General features: G+C 36.9%; 2 protein-coding genes across 4 annotated transcripts; one reads left to right on the top strand and one right to left on the bottom strand.

The window, feature by feature from the left end:
• The first annotated feature begins 753 nt into the window (after positions 1-753).
• Positions 754-12,043, top strand: cracr2ab (calcium release activated channel regulator 2Ab). 2 transcript variants are annotated; one of them, XM_083528125.1, is made up of 17 exons: positions 754-867; positions 1,399-1,604; positions 1,910-2,021; positions 2,199-2,364; positions 2,486-2,632; positions 3,279-3,369; positions 3,570-3,650; positions 4,024-4,211; positions 4,624-4,695; positions 4,793-4,832; positions 4,935-5,026; positions 5,147-5,519; positions 6,095-6,221; positions 7,297-7,378; positions 7,640-7,856; positions 7,956-8,032; positions 11,773-12,043. In XM_083528125.1, the coding sequence occupies exons 2-17, from the start codon at positions 1,422-1,424 to the stop codon at positions 11,858-11,860; spliced, it is 2,136 nt and encodes a 711-aa protein (XP_083384251.1). In that variant the 5' UTR covers positions 754-867; positions 1,399-1,421; the 3' UTR covers positions 11,861-12,043. The 2 variants fall into 2 exon arrangements, with proteins under 2 accessions (XP_083384251.1, XP_083384252.1); XM_083528126.1 differs by lacking the exon at positions 754-867 and having other exon boundaries at positions 1,222-1,604; positions 4,974-5,026.
• Positions 12,044-12,412: 369 nt separating this feature from the next.
• Positions 12,413-27,494, bottom strand: prmt8b (protein arginine methyltransferase 8b). Of its 2 annotated transcripts, none has more exons than XM_083528147.1 (10): positions 26,809-27,494; positions 25,485-25,718; positions 24,334-24,489; positions 23,351-23,414; positions 22,279-22,421; positions 19,106-19,193; positions 15,875-15,990; positions 14,191-14,341; positions 13,974-14,095; positions 12,413-13,078 (listed from the first exon to the last, which is right to left on the bottom strand). In XM_083528147.1, exons 1-10 carry the CDS (start codon positions 26,875-26,877, stop codon positions 12,995-12,997), a joined length of 1,227 nt encoding a protein of 408 aa, XP_083384273.1. In that variant the 5' UTR covers positions 26,878-27,494; the 3' UTR covers positions 12,413-12,994. The 2 variants fall into 2 exon arrangements, with proteins under 2 accessions (XP_083384273.1, XP_083384274.1); XM_083528148.1 differs by having other exon boundaries at positions 25,485-25,715.
• Positions 27,495-27,706: the final 212 nt, after the last annotated feature.

Genomic DNA, 27,706 nt, shown 5'->3' with positions numbered 1-27,706 from the left:
GTCCATACACACTGAGTAGTAGAGTAGAACAGTGAAGAAGCCCCCCGTCAGATGGGGAATTAGGGCTGTTCTTGTACACTAGTTAGCGCAGGTGTTTGTTGTTTAGGACTTGGCCACTATCATGACTCGGGGGTAAAAATTAGGGCAGTGGGTTTTCGTCACTATGGAAACCGCGAAGCTGCGACCGCGAGTTAGACTTGTGTTCTCGTGCAGGCTTGTAGTCGCTGAAGACCACCATGGACAGAATAATGAATCTGAGTGATAAGTAATAAATATGAGACACTAATGTAATGGGATACTTAGTTACTTTATATTGTAAGTTCGAATAAATAATTTTTGTAGCATTTATTTAATTCATTATTAATTTGATCTTCAAATTGCAATAAGGTAAGTTGACGTGTGTGTGTGTGTGTGTGTGTGTGTGTGTATGTATGTATGTATATATATATCATCTTACCTTATTGCAATTTAAACATATATATATATATATATATATATATATATATATATATATATATATATATATATATATATATATATATATATGTACATAATGTTTCACTTGCCTTTCAATACTTAGTAAGAATTATTTTTTATACATTTATTTAAAACATTTATTGAGCCAAATTTTGGCTGAGGCATCATGGTAAAATGTACAGACCAGCAATAAACTAATTCAGAATAATTCAGAAAAAAAATAAACTCTAACATTAGTCTTTCCTTTCAGTTAATGCACCCACCATAGTGTGTAATGTCTTTCATATTCTTTCAGCTTTCGTCACATATTACAGGAAATTTAGCAGTTTAAGACCACGCAAGCCACTTCCTGTTGCCCCTTCTGTAATGAGGTAGGACTTTCATGAAAAGGTAGGTTTCCTTTTCTCATAAGTCATTTAATCAGACGCTTTAAACATTTCAAACGTACCCTATGTGAAAGTTTTCTATTATCTTGCCTGGCTTGTTCAGATATGCCTGAATCTAAGGAAGAAAGAAATACAAATATGCAAATATTAATTCTAATGACATCATATTTTACACATCTATCCTTTTTGTCGATATGCAATTTGTATATCGTAAAAAATATCCAATATTATCCATAACTGCGTTATATGCTGTGTCACATCTGCGTGGTTGTACTGGTAAAAAAAAAATTGCAGGGCAGCATTGCAGAATTAGTAGTGCAGCATTTAGTTAAAAAACCACAAGAAGATTTCACAAGATGATGAGGCAATACCTAACAGACAGAAACTGATGCATGTTTCATTGTTCTGTAGAGCCTGAGAGAGAAACAGCGCAAAATGAGAATCCGGATTCTTTAAAACAACATCTTTGCAGTGGATTATATCAACTTTAACTTCAACTATATCAACTTTTTATTATGACATCTTGCATTAATAGATGTCGGTTAGGGAGTGGAAAGTATGTCTGCGCTCCTGAATCAACAGGCCATGAAATTCGCCAATAAACCTGAACCTGAAATGATGAAAGGTCTGGAGAGAAGGGGCTCAGACTTGGAACCTGCTTCACTGCTGGAGAAGATTGATGAATTCTTCCAGACCTGTGACAGTGAGGGAAAGGGTTACATAACGCCCACTGATATGAGGGTGAAGAGCAAGAATTTATTAGTGATTCATGTGTGTGTGTGTATATGTGTATGAATTGTTTCCTATGTTGCTTTTTTATTATTATTTGCTTAAGATAGCAATGAGTATAATTGCAAGTTTGTTTATATTTATAAAACTATTTTGTTCTATTGTATTTGATGTATTATTTAATTTTAACCATTAATATTTGTAAATATAATTTATATATAATTGACTATCATTTATTTATAATTATGCTTTAAATTTCCATTATTTGAGAGAAAAGTAAAGAATTGCATGCCATTGTGTGCATATGTTCCTTTCAGAGGTTGAGCAAAGAATTACCACTCTCTGCAGAAGAACTGGAGAATGTCTTTGACTCATTAGACTTGGATGGAAATGGCTACCTTACTCTAGAAGAGTTCTCCTCAGGATTCAGTGAGTTTTCAAAAAAATGACTGTTCATACTACAATAAGATGAACCTACTGATACCAATAATGAATGGTTTTATTCTCTGAAATGCTTTCAGTCGATTTAATAAGCCCTGATTTTGTGTCTGGATACAGAATTTCTGAGGAAAAACCCAATGTGAGTGTATTCTCTGTTTGTCCAAGGCAAATTTCTGCAGGGACGTAGAATGAGCCAGACAGCTGATCAGCTCACAGGTCTGTCAAAGGACTATCCAGAAGCTCTATATCAAAACGATCCACAGGATTATGAGGAAGAAAGACACTTCAACACACTGATGGAAAGCCTAGGCGCTAGCAAAATCTTTGAAGAGTCAGTATTTGTAGTTGTATTTGACAATAGCAAAATATAGTTGTTTACAAAAATGAGGAACTATACAACCTGCCAGTTCACTGTAGAATCCCTTCTTTCTTTTTTTTTTTCCACCATTCAGTCCTAGTGAAGTGCGCACTCTGTGGATACAGCTAAGAAAAGACAAGCCTCATCTCTTGTATAACTTTGAGGATTTCCTGGCTCGGGTCACATCGCAGATCAGACTGGCCCAACAAGAAAAAAGGGAGATGGAAAGTGCCTTGAAAAAGTAGGCTACTTAAAAAAAAGAATCAACACCTTCTAAAAAAAAACACTGACATCATTCTGAATGTAGTCATGACCGTTGAACTGGCTGTCAAACCTGAGATGCAAACCTCGGCTTAGAAGATTTAGCACACAAAGAAAGAGATAAAGAGATACAGTAAAATTTTGGACTGGATTAAAAGTGTTTAGTTAGAGCTGAGCATTCACATAAATCAGATTTGTATATAGATTATACGTTTGTGTGCAGAATTGCTTTCTGGTTTTGTACAATATAATACTGTAGCTCAGTTGTCTATGTTTTTAGCTGGTGGCATAAAGGCATGTAACATCAGCAGTCTGGTAGTTTGTGTAATAATTGTGTTACACCCATATTGTCTTATGCAGAAATATGTGAACCACACATTTTTCCGATAGTGGACTCATGTTGACACAATGACATGAGGACATTAGTGTTTTTAGTTTTGCAAGTAGTCAGTTTGCAACTTATTTATAAGTTTAATGGACGTAATTTAAAGCTCAGGGATGTTAAAAAACATCAACAATGTAGCTTTTCATTTATAGCTTCTATCGCTTTCTGTGCCTGAGTTGCTGCAAATAACACGTTTGAGATTAACATAAATGAGCTAATATGTTTGTTTCCCTTTTAACAGGAAAGCTGCAACACACAATGGTGAAATCCAGCAGTTGTACGAGGAAATGGAGCAACAAATAAAAAATGAGAAAGATAAACTGAGTCACAAGGTAAAGAACAGATTCCCTTTTCCTATTAATATTCTTTCTCATTTGAATTAACAAAGCTAAATTTATACATTATGTATAAATATATTTATGCTATAAAATTGTCAGATCAGTATTTCTTTGTTGATTACTACATCAATCAACAAAGAAATACTGATCTGACAATTTTATGGTTTTTAACTGGTGGACTTAACTCTGTATAGGCCTTCAGAAGTCAGGATCTGCAACAGCAGCTGAGCAGCAAAGAGCAAGAACTTGAGTGTCTCTTCCTTACACAGAGAAGGGTGAGTGCAGCTGGGGGACAATTTAGAAATGCCAAGAACACACCCAAGAGATGTCACCTCCTATTTGTCATTGGGAGAAAATTCCCACTATTATAATTTAAGCTGCACTTATTCAGCAAAGATGAAGATTGTTGGATCTTGAAGAAATGCTATTTTCCAACTTACGCATTGCGAACAAGCAAGAGCGTTAACACTGTAAATATAAATAGGATGGACATGAGGAGGTTTCAGCTGTTATCATGTAACTTTTGAACAGTGAAGTAGTGCATTAAAAATGAATGTAGACTAATATAATAAATAAATATTACCTCTAAAGGGATATATAGTTGTTACTTGAAATGAATCTTTCCTTTTATCTGATGTCTATCTCCAGTTGGAGCAACAGTGTCAAGAGTTGCACACTGAACACCAGGAGAGTCAGTTGCAGAACATAAAACTGAAAATGACCAATGAGGAGCTCTCACGCAAGCTGGAACACACCTGTCATGAGCTTTCATTGGCACAGGAGCAATTGGCCAAACTGCAGGAGCGAGGCTTGAGACAGCAGCAAGAAAAAGATATGTGAGCAAATGCACATACCCATTATGTAACAGTACTTTTACATTAGCTTTTTCATTTATTCACTTTTATAAGTCTGGATCACAAAACGGGGCCACATTAGGAACTTTTATGATGTAGCTGACATCAACAATCCCTCAGAGACATAACTCGCAGATCTTGCTAACAGTGTTGGCATTGCTAGCTTTGTTTTTTTGTCCTCCAGTGTTTCTGAGGGAATTGTAAAAGGTTTCAGTGAAAATAAACTCTTTGCTTATGAAACCTCCGTTTTGAGTGTAAATCAGGTACACAGATACAGATTTACCAAGTACTAAACAGATCCTGGTTCAGATACATGCACTTTTCCTTTATCTTACATTTATCTCATTCACCCTGATGCACTACACACACTCATTACAGAATGTCTCTCACACAGGGAGGTCTACAGAATCACAGAGAGACTGCAGAGAGAGAAGCAAAACCTAGATAATCAACTAGACCTGCTCAGGTCAGTCTTGTAGACACACACAAATGCAATGGTTGAAGTACTGTATATTTTTATATATATACATTTATATCTTTCTCACAGTGATTTCTTCTTTCAGAGAAATGAATACACAATTAAGAGATGAAAAAGACTCTTTGGTAAATATTTACATAATATCCTATCAATTTATTTGTACTGTACATGTCGTACATGTTCCCACAGGACACATGTTCTGTGTGTTTACATGTTTATGTGTATAGAAATGCAGCAATTTGTTGAAAAAAAACATCCTTGAACAGGGACAAGCCTCAATCTCTACTGCTCATTCTCACAGAAAGCAGGCTACTGAAAGGTAAGAGACATTTGTGAGAAATCTATGCTTTCCTCAATACATTTAATATATTTTTTTGACCAACTCTTTCAGTTTAAAAGTTAAAAGCGCATTTCAGACATGTTACCTTTTATCCTGCAGTAGTGAGGCTGATACAGAAGTGACTCAGCACCCTTCCAGCAACAGGAAAACCTCATCTTACAGCTCTAACCAGCACTCTGCCTCTGAAGATGAAAAGATAATGGGAGTTGCCAAGCATACTACGAGTGCAGATATCTCAACCACTGAGAACCTTGACCCCAGTGCTCTGGATTCTCGATTCCACAGGCTTATTTCCATCGAGGAGGACCCCCTCCCACACCTTCTAGAAGGAGAACCATATTCTCTCTTCAATCAGATGAATGAAGAAGAAGAAGCACAGATTGATCTGCAGATGAGCCCCATGTATCCCTCAAACATGTCCATGTCCTTTATGATCCAGGGGCAGCCGTTAGGCAAAGAGGCTTTACACAAGGTAAAGGGTGGTTGTCAGTGGCATCCCCTGCTTCAATCTCTACCTGTGCAGCTCTCCCACCTGTGCACTCTGATTAAACATAATGTTCATGCTAATACTGCTGACAACATTGCTGTGCCTGTCATCTCATAGATTTCTAACTAGCCAAGTTAAATCCCCAGTTTAAGGTAGTGCAATTGTTCAGTATGCATTGCTGCACTGCATTCTGGATCTTTGAATCCTGCATTTTCTGCATCCAATACTTCTAATTTGGATTTCTCATTAATTTTGAACATTTTGGAAAATGGCTCATTTGTTTTTAGAAACTAAAAGAAATGAAAGGTTGTTTGAGATTAGTTTTTGTCCTGCTTTTAAACAGCATTTTAATTGCACTAGTAATTGTATGCCACACACATTCTAATTAAAATACAACACCAATCTGAACACCTCGTAAATATTACAGCAACTATATTTTATTACGTTTCAGGGTGGAGTTTTGCTTTAAGACACAATCATTTAGTTCATATTAACATACTGCATATATCACTCCTTTTATGTTATTATATAAGATCACACTATTTGTTGTATTTCCACAGAGCTCTGTGTCCTCCTCACATCGCCTCTATAAAGTCATTCTTGTGGGCAACTCAAGTGTTGGTAAAACTGCTTTACTACACCGATTCTGCGATGGTCATTTCAATGCAAACACAACAGCCACCGTGGGTGAGTCTCAATCTTTATTCATGATCACATTCCCAGCCACTGTAGTTATGTGAGCTATGTGATGGTGAGGCAAATGGTGGAAAAACTAAAAGTAGTTCAGTGTAGTTTTTTAGGATTTATTACCATTCAATATAATTTAAACTCTATTTTATCACAGTGACATATACATTTCCACTTCTATTATTCAACATGTGCTTATGCAGAAATGAGTGAGTGTTTTTTCGGGGGATCATCGGAATTCACAAGCCTACTTTTTTTTTGTCCCAAAGAGATGCTACAACTTTCAAGTGGTTAACCACCTCTGCCTTTTCCTGTTACACAACCCAGTTTGAGAACTTGTAGATTATTTTTTATGACTGCATATAGCAGGAACGTGGTCCTTTATTCTGATTCTATTTATAAACTTCTTATATTAAATGTAATTGCACATGCCTTTCCTTTGTGTAATGAATTGTCCCTTTTATTTTTTGACAAGAATGCCCCAATTGTTATTTTAAGGGAATCTGCCATCATTGCAACAATTTTGTAATAAATCGGTTACTTTCTCTAAAACACACTCAGCATTACAGTGTCCAGGGTACAGCATTTAATTAACAGGTCTACCTTTTTGATACTAAAAATGCAAAGATGTTTTCCATTTAGCCGAGTTGTAGTTTGAGGATGAGCAATCGCAACTGGAAAATTTTTTTATTTTTCAGCGCAGCTGAATCTGACATTTGCATTTGATATTGTCAAATACCTTATATGTTGTGCATATACACTTTTGTATATTCAAATTATGCATGCCCATAAAGGACATTGCAAATACTGTACATTTGAGTACATATTATTTAATTAATGTTTGAAGTCTGAAAATGCTGTCAGGAATGTGTGTGTTTAATGTCTCTAGACACGTTTGCTATTAAGATGTTTGTGTGAAAGTTGCATCAAATGAAACATTCTTTCTGAGATTTTATACACTTTTAAACTATATTAAACTTTTTGAGTTCAGCATTATATTGATTGTCCCCTTAACCAGTGAATCAGGTATTTGTATTTTACACAGAGAGAGAATATATATTTTTTTCTATCTAAGGCATTGACTACAGCGTGCAGACTCTGAATCTGGGGGACTGCCATGTGGTTCTGCAGTTGTGGGACACTGCAGGACAAGAAAGGTAAGTCCTCTAGTTAACTCTTATTGATGCGGAAAAGCACACTATATGAAGGATTTCTATAAAGCTGTGTTGTAACAATGTCTATTAGCTATATTTTTTATTAATAGCTAGTCTTTGGAAAAAATGACCAATATGGTTATTCAAACTACAGCAGATTTGATAAACGTTATAAATAAACACATTGAATAAAAGAATAATCTGTAACTCTTCTGTGTGTATAAATGGCAGCATAATGGTGAAACTTGTCTTGTTTTCCTGCAGATTTCGAAGCATCACCAAACATTTTTTCCGCAAGGCTGATGGCGTGGTGGTGGTCTACGACATCACTCAGCGTGTCAGCTTTAAGGCTGTGCAATCCTGGCTGGTGAGCATAGAGGAAACAGCAGGGGAACAGGTTCCCATCATGCTTCTGGGCAACAAATTAGACAAGGAGAGAATGAGACAGGTGGAGACTGGGGAAGGGAAAAAGCTTGCGAAGGTAAGGCTTTAAACCCTCAAATTTAATATATTTCTTTTAATATTCCATGCGCAAAAATACTACAAAAATGTCATCATGATTTCTCGTCTTGTCTAACAGGAAACACGTTTGTTGTTTTATGAGTGCAGTGCTTATACAGGCTACAATGTGCAAGAGGCTTTCATACACCTTACCAGGTAAAAATGAACAGTAACACACTTTCCTACTTTACACTAAAGGTATCACAAAGGTAGCACTGTTCAATTCTTTAATCCAAATAGTCAGAAGGTTGTTTAAGGTTCTATTATAGCAGTACAGACTTCATTATTAATGTGTTCATTCTTGTATATTGGACACACTGGAATAAGCAAAGACTAATCATAAACAGAGAAAAGATTTGTATTTCTAAGGAAGAAAAAATTATATTATTGATATGGTGAAGCTTTGTATTTGGGACACAATTTTTTTTTTTGGAAGAAGCCTTCAATATCTTAACTCCAAAAAAAAGAAAAAAAAGAAAAAAGAGAGACTGTTAAAGAAACAACTGTTTATAACTACTGTGGCATAATCAAGAATCAGAGCCATTTGTCATTCCAAAATATTAAATGTTTAAATGTACATAAATGGTTGAAACTTTTTTTTTTAAATAAATAAACTTTATAAAAAATACATTTTTATAGATATAGAATATTTATGTTAGATAAGAGGAATAAAACAGCATGTGCTGTTATAATATTAATTAACTTTAGGGAAAATAACAGTAACTGCTTCATGTTGGGTTGCACCCAGTTATTGATTAAATTTTTTCCAACAGCACCCCCTCCCAAGTGTTTTATTTCTTTTTTATTTTTGTATTATTTAATGTAATACTTTTCCTTTGATGTCCTCGATATTTGTGATGTGTGTAGTTCAGATGACAAACCACAGCAGAGTTAGTAGTGGCTATAACAGGAAGATGTGGGTGTAAAGTTTTTGTCATGGTTTGTTTTTTTTTGTTCCTTTTTAAGCAAAAGTGTAAAGCACCTTATATACCAGAAGTGAAAAAAAAAATTGAATGGTGTTGTGAGAGAGAAAGCAAAGATAAACAAAATATATATTATATGAAATATATAAATATAATATCTATAAAAGACACAAGTGGCATCGTGTGCATGTTTAAATGTTTAAATGATGTACTGACAGCAATGAAAAACGACAACCCCAATGCTAAAAAAAAAAAAAGTTGACACTGTAATTGTAAATACAATCAGAATGCAATGATTTGCAAATATCATAAACCCATATTAAATTCACAACATGGAAAACATATCAAATGTTTAAACTGAGGAAATGAACCATTTTAAGGAAAAAATTATTTAATTTAGAATTTGATGGCAACACTTCTCAAAAAGAATCGGTGACAGCTCAACGAAAGTCTGTAAAAAGTATGTTATTAAAATTACTATGACTAAACTATTTAGAAAAAACTAATCTTAATTAAAATTAAACATTTTCAATGAATGAGGTTAATTGACAACAGGTCAGTATGATAATTAAGTATAAATAGTGTATTTTAGACAGGCAGAGTCTCTCAGAAGTAGGTTCCCTGGTGGTCTAGTGGTTAGGATTTGGTGCACTCACCGCCGCGGCCCGGGTTCGATCCCCGGTCAGGGAACCAAACCCAGCCATTAGGGTGAATCTCCCTTATAGGAAAAGCCGAAAGAAAGTTTTTATTTTAGAGTCTCTCAGAAGTAAAGATTTGCAGAGCTTCACCAATCTGTGAAAGTCTGTGTCTATCAATTGTGGCGCGATTTCAGAATTATTATAATTTCAGAATGTTCCTCAACATTAAATTGCAACCAGTTGAACATATCATTTACAGTACAATATATCATTAAAGGTTTCAAAGACTCTGGAGAAATTTCTGTGTACAAGAGACAAGAGCAAAAATCAATATTGGATGCTCATGATCTTCAAGGCCTCAGGTAGCACTGCATTTAAAACAGTAATGATTGGGTAATTGAAATCACTGCATGGGCTCTTTAACACCCCCACAAATCATGGTCTGTGAACACAGTTTGCCATATTGTCCACAAATACAGGTTAAATATCTATTATGCTAAGAAGATGGCACGTGCAAACAAGATTCGGAAACGTTGCCATCTTCTCTGGGCCAAAACTCATTTAAAATGCACTGAGGCAAAATAAGAAACTGTTCTGTGGTCAGATGAATTAAAATTTTTATTTATTTGGAAACCATGTACACAAAATCTTCTGGATTAAAGAGGAGAGGGACCGTTTAGCTTGTTATCAATGCTCAGTTCAAAAAGCTGCATCTCTGATAGTATGGAAGTGCATTAGTGGCTGTGGAATTGGCAGCTTGCACATTTGGAAAGCCTCTGTCAATGCTGAATAGTAAAGATCCAACTTTTTGTATCCAGAAAAACGTCTTTTTCAGGGAAGGCCTTGCATATTTGAGCAAGAAAATTCTAACTGCACAATAGATCTGTTACAGTAGCATGACTTTGAAGATAAGTCCGGATGCTAAACTGGCCTGCTTGCAGTCAAGTAGAATCCTGTATCAGACACATATGGGGAAGAAATTCCTCCTCCAAAACTTCAGCAACTGGTCTCATCAGTTCCCAGATGTATACAGACAGCAGACTTAATGCTACACAGTGGTAAACCTGGCCCTGTTGCAGCCATCAAATTCAAAATTACCTTATTTATTCCTTAAAGTGGTATATATTCTCAGTTGAAACATTTGATATTTAAAAATGTTTCAATTGTGAATAAAATATGAATTTATGAGATTTGCAAATCATTACATTCTGTTTTTTTTTACATGGTGTTCCAACTTCTTTGGAATTGTGGTTGTAAATATTATCTAGAAAGGTCTGTTATTCAAATGAATTATATTATTTACTATGGTAAATAACTTCATAGTTGTAGGATGTATCATAGTTTGTATATTTCGAACTTTTTACCTTTTTTTTAATGTGCAGTACATCATTCTGAATCAATTATATCATTATATCATGAACAGTTAATTCTGAAATATTTTTACATACACAGTTCACATTATTGTTGTTTGTTCTAGTTTCTATTTCTATATCTGTGTTGTTTACGTTTGTGTGTGTGTGTGTGTTTGTGTGTGTGTGTGTGTGTGTGTGTGTGTGTGTGTGTGTGTGTGTGTGTGTGTGTGTGTGTGTGTGTGTGTGTGTGTGTGTGTGTGTGTGTGTGTGTACTGCAGAGGTAAGAAGTAATGAAGTACAAATAATTAATTACTGTTCTTAAGTAGATTTTTCTGGTATCTGTAATTTACTTAATTTAAACCAGGCTTGTTACTTTAGTTTTAGGATACTTGGTCACATATTTTTTCTTCTCATTGCACGCCATTTTCAGCCTATCAACCTATTTTGTCATTGTGCGGCTCTGACCTACCACTGGTGTATCATTTCCTGACTATCACACACCACAGACGTAGACAAGTTCACAAAGCCAAAAAAGAACAAAAAGTCTGGGGCTAATGTGTAGGAGACAGAGGGAGTCAGTGATGTAAACATGACTGAGAACAAAGACATTCCTGATCATCATCATCTTTGCTCTGCTTTTGTTCTATATGGTGGTTGTTCAGCCTGGATACATTCATTAGATAACAACATTTTTTATTATTTTGTATTAATATATTATGATCCATAGTCCAACTATCAACATGAAGCTAAAACATGTAATATTAATGGCTTCTTTTTTAATGAAGTACATCTCAGAGCCTATACTTTATTTTAACTTGAGAGAAAAAGTATAGTCAGTACTTCAACTTTTACCAGAGTTTTTTTTTTTTAAACATGAGTATCTGTACTCCTACTTGAGTGAAGGATGTAAGTACTATTGCTATCTCTGGTGTAATGTTAATTTATGGATGTGCATATCTTCTTTATTTGCTTGCATTTTTCAGAGTGCTAAAAGAGCAGGAGGACAGAGTTCGGGAGAGCACAGTGAAGCTGGGGGCCCAGGCAGTGAAGAATAAAAGCTGCTGCATGTGACCACACACACACACACACACACACACACACACACACACACACACACTCAGATATTTTAAATGTGTAGCATATGAGAGAGGGTGCAAGAGGTGAACAGTGAAGCTGTAATTAAGAATGCATCTCTTTTGCTCTGTGCTTCCATTATGTTTTTGTTATTGATTAATATACTGACAGAATGTTATCTACACATCTACTCACTGTAAGCAGGAATGCCATATTTCACTCTTGCTAAGTAAGCATGAATAGGCATTTAGGGATGAGCAGGCAAGAAAGTAATAGATTTTTCCTCCTTCTTAGAGGAATCTCTGTTTCAATTTTAAAGTCAAATATTTGACATAAATGTTTAGTAATGTAATAAATTATTAATGTACATATAATTTTATGATATATAATATATGGCATATACTTTTCATGTTTTTGTTCCATGTACAGAAACATTAGTTTGAAACAATTGTTATATAAGAGGTATACAATTATGTTATTATAAATCTTATAATATATTTTTTCAAAATAAAAACTGACTAAATAAATAAAATTACAAATCCATATCATACTTTCACATCTGATTTATTTACTACTTCCAACGTTCCAAACTGCTAACAATTGTTTGCATAAGATGTTGATTCAAAACAAGATAAACATAAAAAAAAAAAAAACTAAAAATTATCATGAATTAAACATACCAATTACAATATGAAATTATGTGACCACACAAAAACACCCATTTAAATGTCACAATTTTAAAATCTTACTCCATGCTGTCTCATAAGTATATACTCATTCTGTTAATCCTATTACTGTGCTCAAGTCTTTTGGGCATCTTTTTTTTTTATCACATTTACTTGTAGGTTACTGTTCACCACTGTACTTACTTTCATGCTTTCTTTCTAAAATAAAAGACAACTAAGACATTCTGAAGGTCATTGAAAGTTACATTCAGAGTGATGCTCTCTCACAGACTGGTAGTTTTGCAGAACTGATGAACAAGTGACACTATTGCTCTTGGTACGTGTATCACTCTGGGCTCTTATTCTGCTGCTGGTCTCTCCTGTTTGGTCAGAGCATGTAACAGCCTGCTGTGTCGTTCACCCCTGATGGTTGAGCTGTTAGTGAAAGTCTCCCTCTGGTGGAATCCTATCGCATCTTGTAGTCATGAGAAATTGCTGCATCACAAAGTTGCCCCTTAAAATCCAGCTCAAAGGTGAAGTCCAAGTCACGCTGGAGGAAAGACAGATGTAAAATACTTAAATGGTCTCAATGTATTGTTTTTCATCTGTAATTTTGGACATTCAGATTGTCCAGCTAAATAAAAAAATCTATTTTTGCGTTCAGAAAAGTGTTCAGGTTATGTAGATGCTTTAATCAGTTTTCTGGCCTTATAATACAGATAATGCAAATTCCCTTTTTGCTAGATATACATTCAAGATTAAACATTTTTTCTTAAATATGGTTTTGTTTTGATAGCATCTAGACTACTTAGTCTAGATTTAGATTAATTTGATTTGATTTGAAAACTCTGAGATAGAAATCCTGACCGAGAAATCAAATATTGAGAGTAATTTACTTAAATTACCAAAATGCCTTTGACTTTCACTATTGAAACAAGAGATTACTATTGTGCACAATACTGTAAAATTGACTAGGCTTTTATTTATGTATTAATTTTTTTATTGCAATGCATTTGTGTATATTCTTGTGTAAATGAAGAATATACTCTTCTTTTTATATTCTTCTGTATTGTTGAAAGATTCATGATCAAACTCTTGATGTCACCCAAATGAGGATGGGTTCCCCTTTTGAGTCTGGTTTCTCTCAAGGTTTCTTTCTCATTACATCTAAGGGAGTTTTTCCTTGCCACAGTCGCCATGGCTGCTCATCAGGGATAAATGCACACCATTCACCTTGACTGTTGATTTCTGTAAAGCTGCTTTGTGAAAAGCGCTATAGAAATAAACTTGACTTGACTTGACTTGACTAAATATTATGTGCAGAAGTTTTGAAGAATAAGCTGATCAAGCTTTCATATGGTTCACAATTACATTATTGCTTTTTGCCTTTTCTCTTTCTCTTATCTCTTATTCTCTGCATTCTCTCTCTTCCTTCACTGACTCACCTCGTTGTTTTCATTGGGCTTGACGGCGATGCTGCCCAGGATTTCCTCTCCTCTCCTCACTGTGAGGTAATCCTCTAGGTAGAACACTGTCTGCTTCCAGTGAGTACTCGGAGCATCAGGAGCTGAGAATATGAGAAATTAATGAGTAATATCTATAAAGGTGTGCTTGTTTATTCAGGACAAGAATGGTTGTTTATATATATAACGGGAAGAGAACCTGTGGAGAAGCCAGTCTTCTTGTGACACTTGGTGAACTCGATGTTGAAATAGGTGACAAGAGCGTGGATGTAGTCATTTCTCTGGATCTGCAGGCAAAAGGCTGAGGTGAAGGCCAGATCTTCCAACTTTACTGTGTAGATATCCACTTCCTGCAAAGCACACAACAGAATACAACAAAATTTTCAGCGTATTGGATCTGTGTTAAGTTATTACTCAGTGTGGTTTAGAAAGTACACAAGTGCTTTACAGCTCCAGGGTCCCTTAGTTGATCATGAACTGGGTTGACTATATGTGTTTGGAGATTCTGTGTGTGTTCTATACTTGTCTACATGGGTTTTCTCTGGGCTCTTCAACTGCCTCCTACTTCCCAATACATGCAGGTGAATGAGCTAAACTATATCAGCTGTAGGTGTGAAAGGGTGTGTAAATGGAGCCCAGGAATGCAGTAGCAACCATTCAGGGCATATTTTCAGTTTATACCCAGTGTTCCTGGGACAGGCTCTGGATCCATTATAACACTGAGCATAATAAGGAGCTTACTAAAGCAAATAGTATTAGTAACTTATAGAAACAAGGCAAATTTCACATTATGCCTTTCAGCAGCGGTGCTTAAGTTAGTAATGATCATTATGGAAAAAAATAAACCTATGTCTTGATTAGGATAGCGACAAAAGAATAGGAGAGTACTTAGAGAATAAGGAGAGATAAGACCAGAATAAAAATAAGTAATAAGTAAATAATAAGTAGAAGGTTAAAAAAAAGTAAGGATATTTATTACACTTTGGCTTATTATAGCTGTTTTATACACTTAACCCCATTAAAAGACTTAAGCCTCTTCTCCATCCAAGGTCTTTGCACATCTCTGGTAAACTGCTCCCTCCAATAACATTACAAAATAGTAAGCCTTCATGTCTCTAAAACATGAATTGGCGATGAAGGTGAAAAGCGTAATCCTTCTGTTTGTTCCTGTCATTCAGTAAACCCAACAAAGAGCCAGCCCTCCATTCTTTATTTCAGAAACTTATCCTCCAGGTATTGCGTAAATACATAAACAGAAGAGCAGCTGATGCCAAGATCTCTCTTGAGCTTTTTACTTTAATGTGTCTCACACCCTGTTTCGTCTCTGCCCTTTATTCTAGAGTTGCCTCAATTCACTGCTATTATGACTAATTTAAGGATGTTGTGATGAAACACAACATGAAAACAACTAAATCTTTTCAAAATCTTAGACAGGAAACGTTGTGCTAAATATTAAGTGTTCAATGATTGACAAAATCTGACTTAATTCATTATGCTTAATATATTTTAATGTTTTCTTTTACTAAACATTTACATTTAGATTACATTTACATCCCCTTATTAAGAGTGACCTACAATTTACATTTCGTTTCTCACTACACACTGAACACCACTGTGTTACCACAATAAGATATTTTGGTCCTTTTGTGTAAATCCACCAACAGCAGAAGAAACGAGAACAGATTAGCACCAAGTCAACAGAGAGCTGATGATCATTAGGTCATGATGTAATGCTCACACAACATGTGTCCTGAGGTAGCACTTAGTCAATCTGCTCTATGAATCAGATGAGGGCTTTCACAAAAATGTGCAAACACTCACATTCAGTTTCACTCATATTACGTCTGCCAACCCCCACACTTGCAAACACAGAATATTCCAACCTTAATAAGGCAGGAGTTGGTCACCACTTGTTTGGGGTCCACAATATCAACCAGTGGCTCCATCATGGCGACGTTGCGAATGCAGGTCATGTCAAAACCATAAACATTCTCCCACCCTAGAAGACAGTTGTAGAGACCTTATTATTTCTTAATTAATGTACGCAATAAATCGGTTAAAGGGGAAAAAAGGGTTTTTCAATGAAACCATATTCTGAAGCATTTTAATCATTTTACAGCACAGCAGCTATCGATGTGTTGTACTTTATATCCATTTACAGTTGCGTGTATTGTTGTGAAAAGACAATAAAACAAGTTAGCTTCTGTTCCCAGTGTTCTTAATTAAACAACTGACAACCAACTATTTTTGCTCTCTCTGAAAATTAAATGCAGTTTTTCATGTTAAATTTAAACAAACAATACATAAACATATTCATCATATTAACAAGTACATATCAATATATTTGTCTTTGTTAAATACCAACACAGTTTTTAGACATACATTTTATGATTGGTCTTCGATGACTTGGATCATCCACCAGGCAAGTCTGCTTGGATCAGTTGTTACTATAGAAACGAATGAGCATATTACTACATACCTGTGATTCGAATTATACCAAGACCTGCTGTCAAAAATGTTATAGAACATAGATACTAATTCAGAATTCAGCAGCACCACGGTATAAATTAATTATAAGCAAGGTGTAGGTTAAAGTAGGATGAAAAATGTGAATGCAGTGTAGAGCAGGAGGAGCAGAGGAGGTGCGAGTGCTGGTGTAATGTGTCAGTGTGTGAAATACGACAATACAACATTGAGATTCTTTGGCAGATTCAGCAGCTCTAAGCATATGTTGTTAGAAGGTATGATGATCTGATGCCATCTGTCTGACAATCACCAAGATAACCATTAAAATATAACAAAAATTGATAATGATTGCTTCTTCTTTTTTAGATAATCGATTAAAGAATTAGAGGGAAATGTGTTGACTAATGAGGAGAGTGTGTTGAGAAGATGGAGGGAGTATTTTGAGCAGCTGATGAATGAGGAAAATCAGAGAGAGAAAAGGTTGGAGGATGTGGAGTTAGTGAAGCAGGATGTAGATAGGATAAGTAAGGAGGAAGTGAGAGCAGCGATTAAGAGGATGAAGAATGGAAAGTCGGTTGGACCAGATGACATACCGGTAGAAGTGTGGAGATGTTTAGGAGAGATGGCAGTGGAGTTTTTAACCAGATTTTTTAACAGGATTCTGGAAGGGGAGAGGATGCCTGAGGAATGGAGAAGGAGTGTGCTGGTACCGATCTTTAAGCATAAGGGAGATGTGCAGACCTGCAGTAACTACAGGGGAATTAAGTTGATCAGTCACACAATGAAGTTATGGGAAAGAGTAGTGGAAGCCAGGCTGAGAGAAGAGGTGACCATCTGTGAGCAACAGTATGGTTTCATGCCGAGGAAGAGCACCACAAATTTGCTTTGAGGATGTTGATGGAGAAGTATAGAGAAGGACAGAAGGAGCTGCATTGTGTATTTGTGGATTTAGAGAAAGCATACGACAGGGTGCCGAGAGAGGAGTTGTGGTATTGTATGAGGAAGTCAGGTGTGTCAGAGAAGTATGTGAGGGTGGTGCAGGACATGTATGAGGACAGTGTGATGGCAGTGAAGTGTGCAGTAGGTACGACAGACTGGTTCAGGGTGAAGGTTGGACTGCATCAAGGATCGGCCCTGAGCCCTTTCCTGTTTGCAGTGGTGATGGACAGGTTGACGGACGAGGTCAGACAGGAGTCTCCCTGGACTATGATGTTTGCAGATGATATTGTGATTTGTGGTGAGAGTAGAGAGCAGGTTGAGAAGAGCCTGGAGAGGTGGAGATATGCGCTTGAGAGAAGGGGAATGAAAGTCAGTAGGAGTAAGACAGAGTACATGTGTGTGAATGAGAGGGAGGGCAGTGGAGTGATGCGGTTGCAGGGAGAAGAGGTGGAGAAGGTAGAGGAGTTCAGGTACCTGGGGTCAACAGTGCAAAGTAATGGAGAGTGTGTTAGAGAAGTAAAGAAAAGAGTGCAGGCAGGGTGGAGTGGGTGGAGAAGAGTGACAGGAGTGATTTGTGATAGTAGAGTATCTGCAAGAATGAAAGGGAAAGTTTATAGGACTGTGGTGAGACCTGCGATGTTGTATGGATTAGAGACAGTGGCATTGAGTAAAAGACAGGAGGTGGAGCTGGAGGTAGCAGAGCTGAAGATGTTAAGGTTTTCGTTGGGAGTGACGAGGATGGACAAGATTAGAAATGAGTTTATTAGAGGGACAGCACATGTAGGATGTTTTGGTGACAAGGTGAGGGAGGCGAGATTGAGATGGTTTGGACAAGTGCAGAGAAGGGACATGAATTATATTGGTAGAAAAATGCTGAAGATGGAGCCACCAGGTAGGAGGAAAAGAGGAAGGCCAAGGAGGAGGTTCATGGATGTGGTGAGGGAAGACATGCAGGTAGTTGGTGTGAAAGAGGCAGATGTAGAGGACAGGGTGGTATGGAGACGGATGATCCGCTGTGGCGACCCCTAATGGGAGCAGCCGAAAGAAGAAGAAGAAGATTAAAGAATTAGCCCATGGCTGTAGTGAGAAAATAAAAATCTAACCATTTTAGGTGTTCCTGAAATGGCTTGTTTTTGAAGGAGTTAACTCAAAAAAGTTTACAGACAATAAAATAAGAAGAAGTCTGTAGATCAGTCTAATCTTGTAGTGTATTTTATTTGTGCATGCTCAGGTCTTTGCAAGTTGGAATGTTTACCCCTAGGCTAGTTAGAGGACCTACGTATTGAATTTGATGGAATGTTAAATTGAATATGTGAAAACGATATCACTCATGTTGACTTGACATGAGGAGGAAAAAATAAAAAGAAGTGGGTGCAGTAGATGTTTTTTCTTACGACACGCAGCTCATTCTGAGAACAAGAAACTGACACCATCTGTTATGTGTGTGAAGAGACGTTACCCTCCCTTTGCTTCCCAAAATAAATTGATTAGTTATATTTTGTCACTTCTGGCTTTCATGCTTAGTAAACAAGCCTAGTCCAGAAACTCATGCTGCTCGAGATGAGTGTTAGGTTTCCTCTAGAAAACCCTAAAGGAGTGAGAAAACCAAGTTTGACCCAAATTCCTGTGAGAGACTCTGTTTCTCTGTCTGTCTTTATTTATTCATGTATTTGATTACCAGTGTATTGGTGTGTGTACAGTATACTCACAGTGGATTTTAAAGTCTTTGTATTGTCTGTCCTCTATTGCCACCACATGTAGGGTTGCTCTATCTGGAAACATGAATCCTCCAGGCTTCTGCAAGAGGTCAGGATGATATCACTTATTCCATTGATCAGATATCATATATATATATATATATATATATATATATATATATATATATATATATATATATATATATATATATATATATATATATATATATACAGTGGGTACGGAAAGTATTCAGACCCCCTTAAATTTTTCACTCTTTTTTATTTTGCAGCCATTTGCTAAAATCATTTAAGTTCATTTCTTTTTCTCATTAATGTACACATAGCACCCTATATTGACAGAAAAACACAGAATTGTTGACACTGTTGCAGATTTATTAAAAAAGAAAAACTAAAATATCACATGGTCCTAAGTATTCAGACCCTTGCTCAGTATTTAGTAGAAGCCCCCTTTTGATCTAATACAGCCATGAGTCTTTTTGGGAAGGATGCAACAAGCCTTTCACACCTGGATTCAGGGATCCTCTGCCATTCCTCCTTGCAGATCCTCTCCAGTTCTCTCAGGTTGGAAGGTAAACGTTGGTGGACAGCTATTTTTAGGTCTCTCCAGAGATGCTCAATTGGGTTTAAGTCAGGGCTCTGGCTGGGCCATTCAAGAACAGTCACGGAGTTGTTGTGAAGCCACTCCATCGTTATTTTAGCTGTGTGCTTAGGGTCATTGTCTTGTTGGAAGGTAAACCTTCAGCCCAGTCTGAGGTCCAAAGCACTCTGGAGAAGGTTTTTGTCCAGGATATCCCTGTGCTTGGCCGCATTCATCTTTCCCTTGATTGCAACCAGTCGTCCTGTCCCTGCAGCTGAAAAACACCCCCACAGCATGATGCTGCCACCACCATGCTTCACTGTTGAGACTGTACTGGACAGGTGATGAGCAGTGCCTGGTTTTCTCCACACATACCGCTTAGAATTAAGGCGAAAAAGTTATATCCTGGTCTTATCAGACCAGACAATCTTATTTCTCACCATCTTGGAGAACTCCATGCGGGTTTTCATGTGTCCTGCACTGAGGAGAGGCTTCCGTCGGGCCACTCTGCTATAAAGCCCCACTGGTGAAAGGCTGCAGTGATGGTTGACTTTCTACAACTTTCTCCCATCTCCCGACTGCATCTCTGGAGCTCAGCCACAGTGATCTTTGGGTTCTTCTTTACCTCTCTCACCAAGGCTCTTCTCCCCCGATAGCTCAGTTTGGCCGGACGGCCAGCTCTAGGAATGGTTCTGGTCGTCCCAAACGTCTTCCATTTGAGGATTATGGAGGCCACTGTGCTCTTAGGAACCTTAAGTGCAGCAAAAATTCCTTGCTTATAGTTCCTTTGACCTTAATGATTCTCATTTGCTCTGACATGCATTGTGATCTGGAAGGTCTTATATAAACAGGTGTGTGGCTTTCCTAATCAAGTCCAATCAGTATAATCAAACACAGCTGGACTCAAATGAAGGTGTAGAACCATCTCAAGGATGATCAGAAGAAATGGAGAGCACCTGAGTTAAATATATGAGTGTCACAGCAAAGGGTCTGAATACTTAGGACCATGTGATATTTCAGTTTTTCTTTTTTAATAAATCTGCAAAAAGGTCAACAATTCTGTGTTTTTCTGTCAGTATGGGGTGCTATGTCTACATTCGTGAGGAAAAGAAATGAACTTAAATGATTTTAGCAAATGGCTGCAATATAACAAAAAGTGAAAAATTTAAGGGGGTCTGAATACTTTCCGTACCCACTGTATATGTATATATATATATATATATATATATATATATATATATATATATATATACATATACACATATATACTGTATATAGCTAATATTTATGCATTTTACTGCATCCTCTGTAATGATTCACTGTAAATAACATTGAATTGGTTTAAGAATCATGTACAATAGAGGTATAGATTATAAAACTTTCTTTTCGGCTTCTCCCGTTAGGGGTCGCCACAGCGGATCCTCCGCACGTTTGATTTGGCACATGTTTTACGCTGTATGCCCTTCCTAACGCAACCCTCCCCAATTTATCCGGGCTTGGGACCGGCACTAAGAGTGGCTGGGGGTGGTTCCCTGACCGGGAATCGAACCCGGGTCGCAGCGGTGGGAGCGCTGCGTCTTAACCACTAGACCACCAGGGGTTTATGTAATTAAATGTTTAATTACATAATCACTCACTGGCTCTCATTCATGTTCACATCCAAAGATCTTTTATCAAAATTGATCATTTCAGTCGTGCACCCTCTTAAATTGTTTTATATTTCCTAAACAAGACTTTATAGGCATTTTCTGTATTTATATCACATGCCTGTGGCCCTAGCGATAGATAGATAGATAGATAGATAGATAGATAGATAGATAGATAGATAGATAGATAGATAGATAGATAGATAGATAGATAGATAGATAGATAGATAGATAGATAGATAGATAGATAGATAGATAGATTAAGTTGGTTATAAATTAATGTCAATTCATTTCTTACTAACAGCATGATTTTGGGAGCACAGAATTGTTGCTTAACATTTCAATTGTTGCTCATATTATAAAAAAGTTTTATTAATGGTTTTTTTTGTTAGTTTTTTGGTTTTTTTTTTTTTTTACTTTTTTTTCTTTATCATCAAAATATCACAGTATCACTTTGAACTCTAAAAACCAACTTAGCCTGTGTGGGAGGGACAGCTAAATTTTTCCATCCTTTGTCAATCACCTCAACACTAAATGTTTTGTTTTTTCATGTACAGTATGTGGAAGAGGGCCGTTTCTGAAAGCATTACATTGCTCTGTGAGACAACAAAGATTATTAGCTGGTTTAAAATTTGTGTGTGTTCACCTTTATCCTCCTCAGTATTTAGCTGTTTTAGGATTAGGAAGAGCTGGCTGGTGGGTGGGGAACTGATGGGTGACTAACTCGTGGAGAAAAATAAGGGGAAAAAATTATGCCCAATTTACCCGCCCTCCCAGCACTTACAAGCTCAACACAAGAAAAAAAAAAAAGACATGCACAAAGTATATGCAAAAAAAAAAAAGTATACTTCTATTGAGTTTCATTGTTGAATTATTTCTGATTAAATGTAAGTGGAATTATATAACAGATTATTAGGCTGCATGTGATCATAGCTACTAACCAGCCATTTGTCCCTGGCGAAAATGACAGTCTTAAGCATGGACTCGTAAAAAAGGCAGTATCCCATCCATTCAGAGACAATAATGTCCACCTGATCCACAGGCAGTTCGGTCTCCTCCACTTTCCCTTTAAGTATGGTAATAACTGCAAGATATAAACACATTACAGAGATGTAAAAACAATAATGTAAAGACTTTGTATCATTCTATCATTACAAACATAATTGTATGAAAAGTTTATCCACACAATCTGATCTGATTACAAGTTTTTTGAAGTTCAAGGTGAGGTTTTTATAGACCCCATTCATTCTGTCAGCCATACTGTTTTTTTTTTTTCCAGCAGGCAAGCTGCCAGTTTCCAGTTACTAATTGCAAAGGACGAAGGTGCTGAGAGAATTGTGTGTGTATGTAAGCACACTGCTACGATTCCTCTCCGGTTGACTCAGGCTTTTCCCGCTACTGAACTAATCAAACTGTTAAGGTCAGAACTGAACAATGTTGCCAAACAACAGGATGTGAGTGAGGAAGTGAATGCTTTTTTGTTTAAAAAGGAATGCTGCTTGCTAATTGCTTTCCTCTCCATAGGCATAAAGCACAAACACTGTGCCTTCATAGAATAAAGCATTTACACTGTATTCAGAATAATGCACTTAAAAGCCATTGCTCACATTATCCAGAGAGCCAAAAGAGGAGTAGTGTCTTCAATACATGATTTTGACCTTAATAAAAAAAAAAATTGTGCTATATTTATAAAAAAAAAAAATTGTTTGACCTGCATTATTAATAGACTCTGTTTAATGTTATTAAAGGGTTATTAATGCCAGTTAATGTATTTGAAGGGGGAATATATCAAGTTTAGAGAGACTTTTAGCAGTCTGAATGATCGTATCTACTTGGTAAATCTTGGTAAATGTTTTTAATTCAGTTGATCTAAGTCACTATCTCGGAATACCTCTGAATACTCTCTGGCCCTCCTGAGTAGTTTTTTTCTCCCCAATGTAAATCAAAAAAATGTATTCACAATACACAATTCTTCTCTCTTCTTAGTCTTTACACGAGATCTTTAGCTTTTACCATTGTCCAAGTGGTTGGATTTGATGATTTTCTCTGAGTATTCTGATATACTTGAGCATTCAATCTGCAAGAAGAAGTAGACATACAACAAAATGAATGATGCACATTTCATTGATCTATTACTAACAGCTGGAAGAAGATAAACACCCAATTACTGTCAATCTGAACTAATTAATATCTTAATTTTCATTGGCCTACTGGTTTTATTAGTGCATTTGTTGAATGAAAACAGTGTCTATTTCATTTTTTTTTAAATCTCAGTCATTTCCAATGCCCACCCAAAGTGTTTCTCTTACTCTAACTGATTAGTTACAAAGAGTCTACAAAGAATCTAATGAAGGTTTAAGCCATAATACAAGTATCCTTTGCCTGAAGGCTTCTCATAAAAATTTTTTGCACCATTCTGTGTAAACTCTAGAGATTGTTATGTGTGAACTGCCCAGGGGATCAGCATTTTCTGAGATATTTAAAACATCCCATCAGGCAGCAACAAACATGCTACAGTGAAGATCACCAAGATCACATTTTTTCTTTGATTACAATGACCTGTATTTACATGCACTGCCTTGCCGCCATATGATTGGCTGTTGGCTAATTGCGTTAATGTGTTATTAATAAAGTGGTCAGTGAATGTATATTATTATTACTATAACACAGAGAAAAGAGAATAGTTTCTTCTGGAACTCTTAAACTCTTAAATTGCATTTTTAACTCTTGTAACTACTAACCTTTATTCCATTTTTTCAGTGTAGATACAGATCAGCTGATAGTAGTTATAAATATAGAAATATGCTTTAAGGTCAAAAACTGAATAAGGGTCTGTTCTCTCTCCCACTCACTCTCACACTCTAATATTAATGTTCCTACAATTCAGTGCAAAAAATGAATCAAGTCTGTAACTAAAGAAACTGCACTTCTTTTTTATTCAGAGCTACTTGATTCTGTGGAGATGCTCAGTGCTGAGATTCAATTGAAATTCTCACCCCATAGACGTGTTTGGCTCCAGCTTTAGCAGCAAACATGGAGAGGATCCCTGTCCCGCTGCCCACATCTAGAACAATCTTGTCCTTAAAAATGTGTTTATTATGGTACATGGAGTTCCTGTAGGTCAGTGTTCTCACCTCATCCTTTAACATCTCCTGTTGAGGAAAAGGCTTAAATGTATTTGTGTGTTTCTTAATACTATATATTTTAATGTACAGTATAAATACTACACCAAAGTAGGTTATTTATTTACCACTGCTCATTTTATTCATTACATTTTATCCAAAAAAAAAACCTTCAGATTGTCTCACTGTTTAGAGTTTAGGCTTATATCCTTTTACTGCATACATTATTAAATCACTTAAAACAGACATTTCATTACTAAAGAAAACACAGCTTCCCATGTGTACAACTTTACATCAAAATGTTGAAACAACCTACAAATTGGTGACACTTCCACAAAATGCTAAATAAATGCCTCTACTCAAAAAAAGACACAAGGAACACAAGCAAACTGAAGGATAGCATACACGCTTTATTTTTTAGTCTGGCTGCAGGAGTATAGTGTAAAATGTAGGACACCACGTGCTATACCCCTGCTTTTCTTCTTTTCTTCTTCTTTTTAAGAAGATGAGATATACAGGTATCCAGTATCACTCTTTAGGGATTAACTGATACACATCTCTCTTTTCTCCTTCTTGCTCGTTCCTGTCCTGCTTTTTCTCTGTTATCAGGAATAGCTCCTTTATCTGCAGACAGCTTGACCTGACCCAAAAACTCAAGATGTACCAGTCTCAAACTGCTCTGCAGACATGGATATATTTCTCAAACTGTATACATTTTTCTAGGGGCACAAACTGTATTTTCAGTGGGTCATGCTCAAATCATTAGTGTGTTCCAAGATTAAAGCATTTTAGTCAATAAATGTAAGCAGTACAACAGGTTCAGGTCAGGTAATATACCAAAATGATAATATCACAATATCCAAATACATGTTAAAGATAAATAATATGTATAGAGATATTTAGGTTTGGAAACAAAGGTTACCAGGTAAAATATGTAAAACTTCAGTAAAAACCTTTCTGACTTAGTGACATATCATGACCAAGAAAATGACAATTATTTGAATGAACACTTTTTTCTTACATACCTCATGAATGCCAAAGTGGGCGTATGAGTCAAAGTAGTAGTCTCTTGAGGTCATTTCCTCTGGATTGAGAAGTTTGGCCATTTTTCCACGTCCAGGGCAGGTGGACAGTGCTGAGATGTGTGGGGTGTGAGGGGGACGAGGGACATGATGAACTGAGGCCATGGGCTTAGGCACAGGGGGAGGCTGTAAAGAAGGAGGATTGCCAGAGCTCTGCTGCCGCTGCTGTTGCTTCTGCTGACAAATATAGATAAATAGACAAATATACAATAATTTGTTACTCTAACTTTTAAACATTTAGAGCAGAAGTCTTTGAATTCCACTAGCCTGGGTGCAACATGGAGTATCCTACTGACTTATTGGTTTAAAGAACTGGTATTGAAGAGTAACATCTACTTTATTGCTCTAGGGTAGTGTGCTGATTCAGGAGGTTTTATTGCTGCCTTATGGGAACCTTGTTACTATCTGTGTGGAGCTTTGCATGCTCTTTCGTTGATGATATGCGACTGGGATAAAGTGATATTGAGAATGAACAGTATTGCTTTAGTGGCAGCACAGCAGCACAGAGGGGAGCATTGCCACCCCGCTGCTCCGGGGTCTTTTTATATAGAGAGATTTATATACTATATATATATATTTATTATTCAGGTTTCCCTTGCCTTCTCTGCAATTTCTTAAAATGATAATAAAGATGAATGAATGAATGGATGGAGACATTGCTTAATCTAGTGCATGCAGTTTTCAGAAAAGTACAGAAAGATGAGCCCTAGGGATTTTGCCTTGCAGTACACCAGCGGCTCCTTCACTGCAGCACCAAGGACAGCACTCGGACGCGGCTCCCGGAGGCTGTTCCACTACAGGACGGGTTTTTCATCACCGCGTGTTATACATATAAAATAATTTTCAAAGAAATACGAGTTGTCCCATTTCTTTGCGTTTTCTTTTTTTAGCACACGAAGCACCGCATGAGGCCAGTACTCTAGTGTCCTTTTTGACCGCACGCTCTGTAAGCTGAGTCCATTAGTATTTTTACAGAGGCACATTCTGTAATGAGTTTTTTTTTTTTCCGTTGAATAAATGTGCATTCGAGCAGCGTGTGTATCATCAGCACACGCCGGCTGTATGCATCTGATCTTCGGCTTCGTGATGTTGCATGCAAAGCTGCACGCTTTTTGCGTTCCCAAATTCTTATTCAAATCCGGCGCTTTGACGTTTTTGAACGAAATGCGCAAACACCTCAACACTCTTCACGTCGTGATATTTGCAGTGCACTCTGAGCCACGAGGGTCGATCCGGTACAGGCTACAAATGCAAGGTTTTAACTCACCTCTGAGCTCTCAGCCTCCGCCATCTTTCTGCGCAGAAGCAGACACCGTGATGAGTGCCTCAGTCCCATATGAGCCGACGGGATTCCGATAAACTCGAAACGGGCAAAAAATTTTTCCTATGCTTTTTTTTTTTTGCTTTTTTTTTCAGTGCAATAGTAGCCTTTAGATTTGTTTACAATACTTGAATTTACACAAACTAAAACATGCAATGTCCCCTGTAGGTGTATAATTCTTTATAAACACGATTTTGCTAAATAATATATTTCTAACTTGATTAAGAGATTGTCATAATGACTTTGGAAGCAGATTTGTCGCTCTGCGTTTTCCAATCAAGACGCGACTTGAGGCGAGAAACATACGAGTCCTGTAGTCCATTGTGCAAAGTTAAAATAAAGATCCTAGAAAGCGTCACTTATGGAAACCAGTTGATCGTGTAAAGAATCTCGGAATCCTCGGTGTTTGATTCTGCTGGATCACAGCATCGGGGCGAAGTGGACGCATCCTTTAAATACTGCACGGTATTTTATAATATACAGCTTCAAGGTTTTTATAGTCTGTGTGACTCGAGCGCTTTGCGATTCTGCTCAGCCCAGAAGAAAGTTCAGCCCAGAAGAAGTTGGCACGGTGCTGCGCAGGACAGGAGCGGGTTAAAGCGGATGAAGTGTATGGAGACGATCCCGAAACTAAATCGGTGCCTCCTACACGCGCAATGGCACCTCCACCTGCCCACACAGCTTACACACACTGCCTGAACACACCGAGCGCATTTTCCAACAGTGAAATGGACCGGGGATATTTTTATTTCTCCTATATAGGGCAACAGAGTTTTAGCTCTCGATGTGGTGTGAAAACTGAACATTTTTTTTTTGCGCATGATTTACATGTATAGTCACTAAA

Source organism: Silurus aristotelis, assembly GCF_946808225.1.
Source record: "Silurus aristotelis genome assembly, chromosome: 24".
Lineage (NCBI taxonomy): Eukaryota > Metazoa > Chordata > Actinopteri > Siluriformes > Siluridae > Silurus > Silurus aristotelis.
This window is presented reverse-complemented; position numbering and strand designations above follow the sequence as displayed.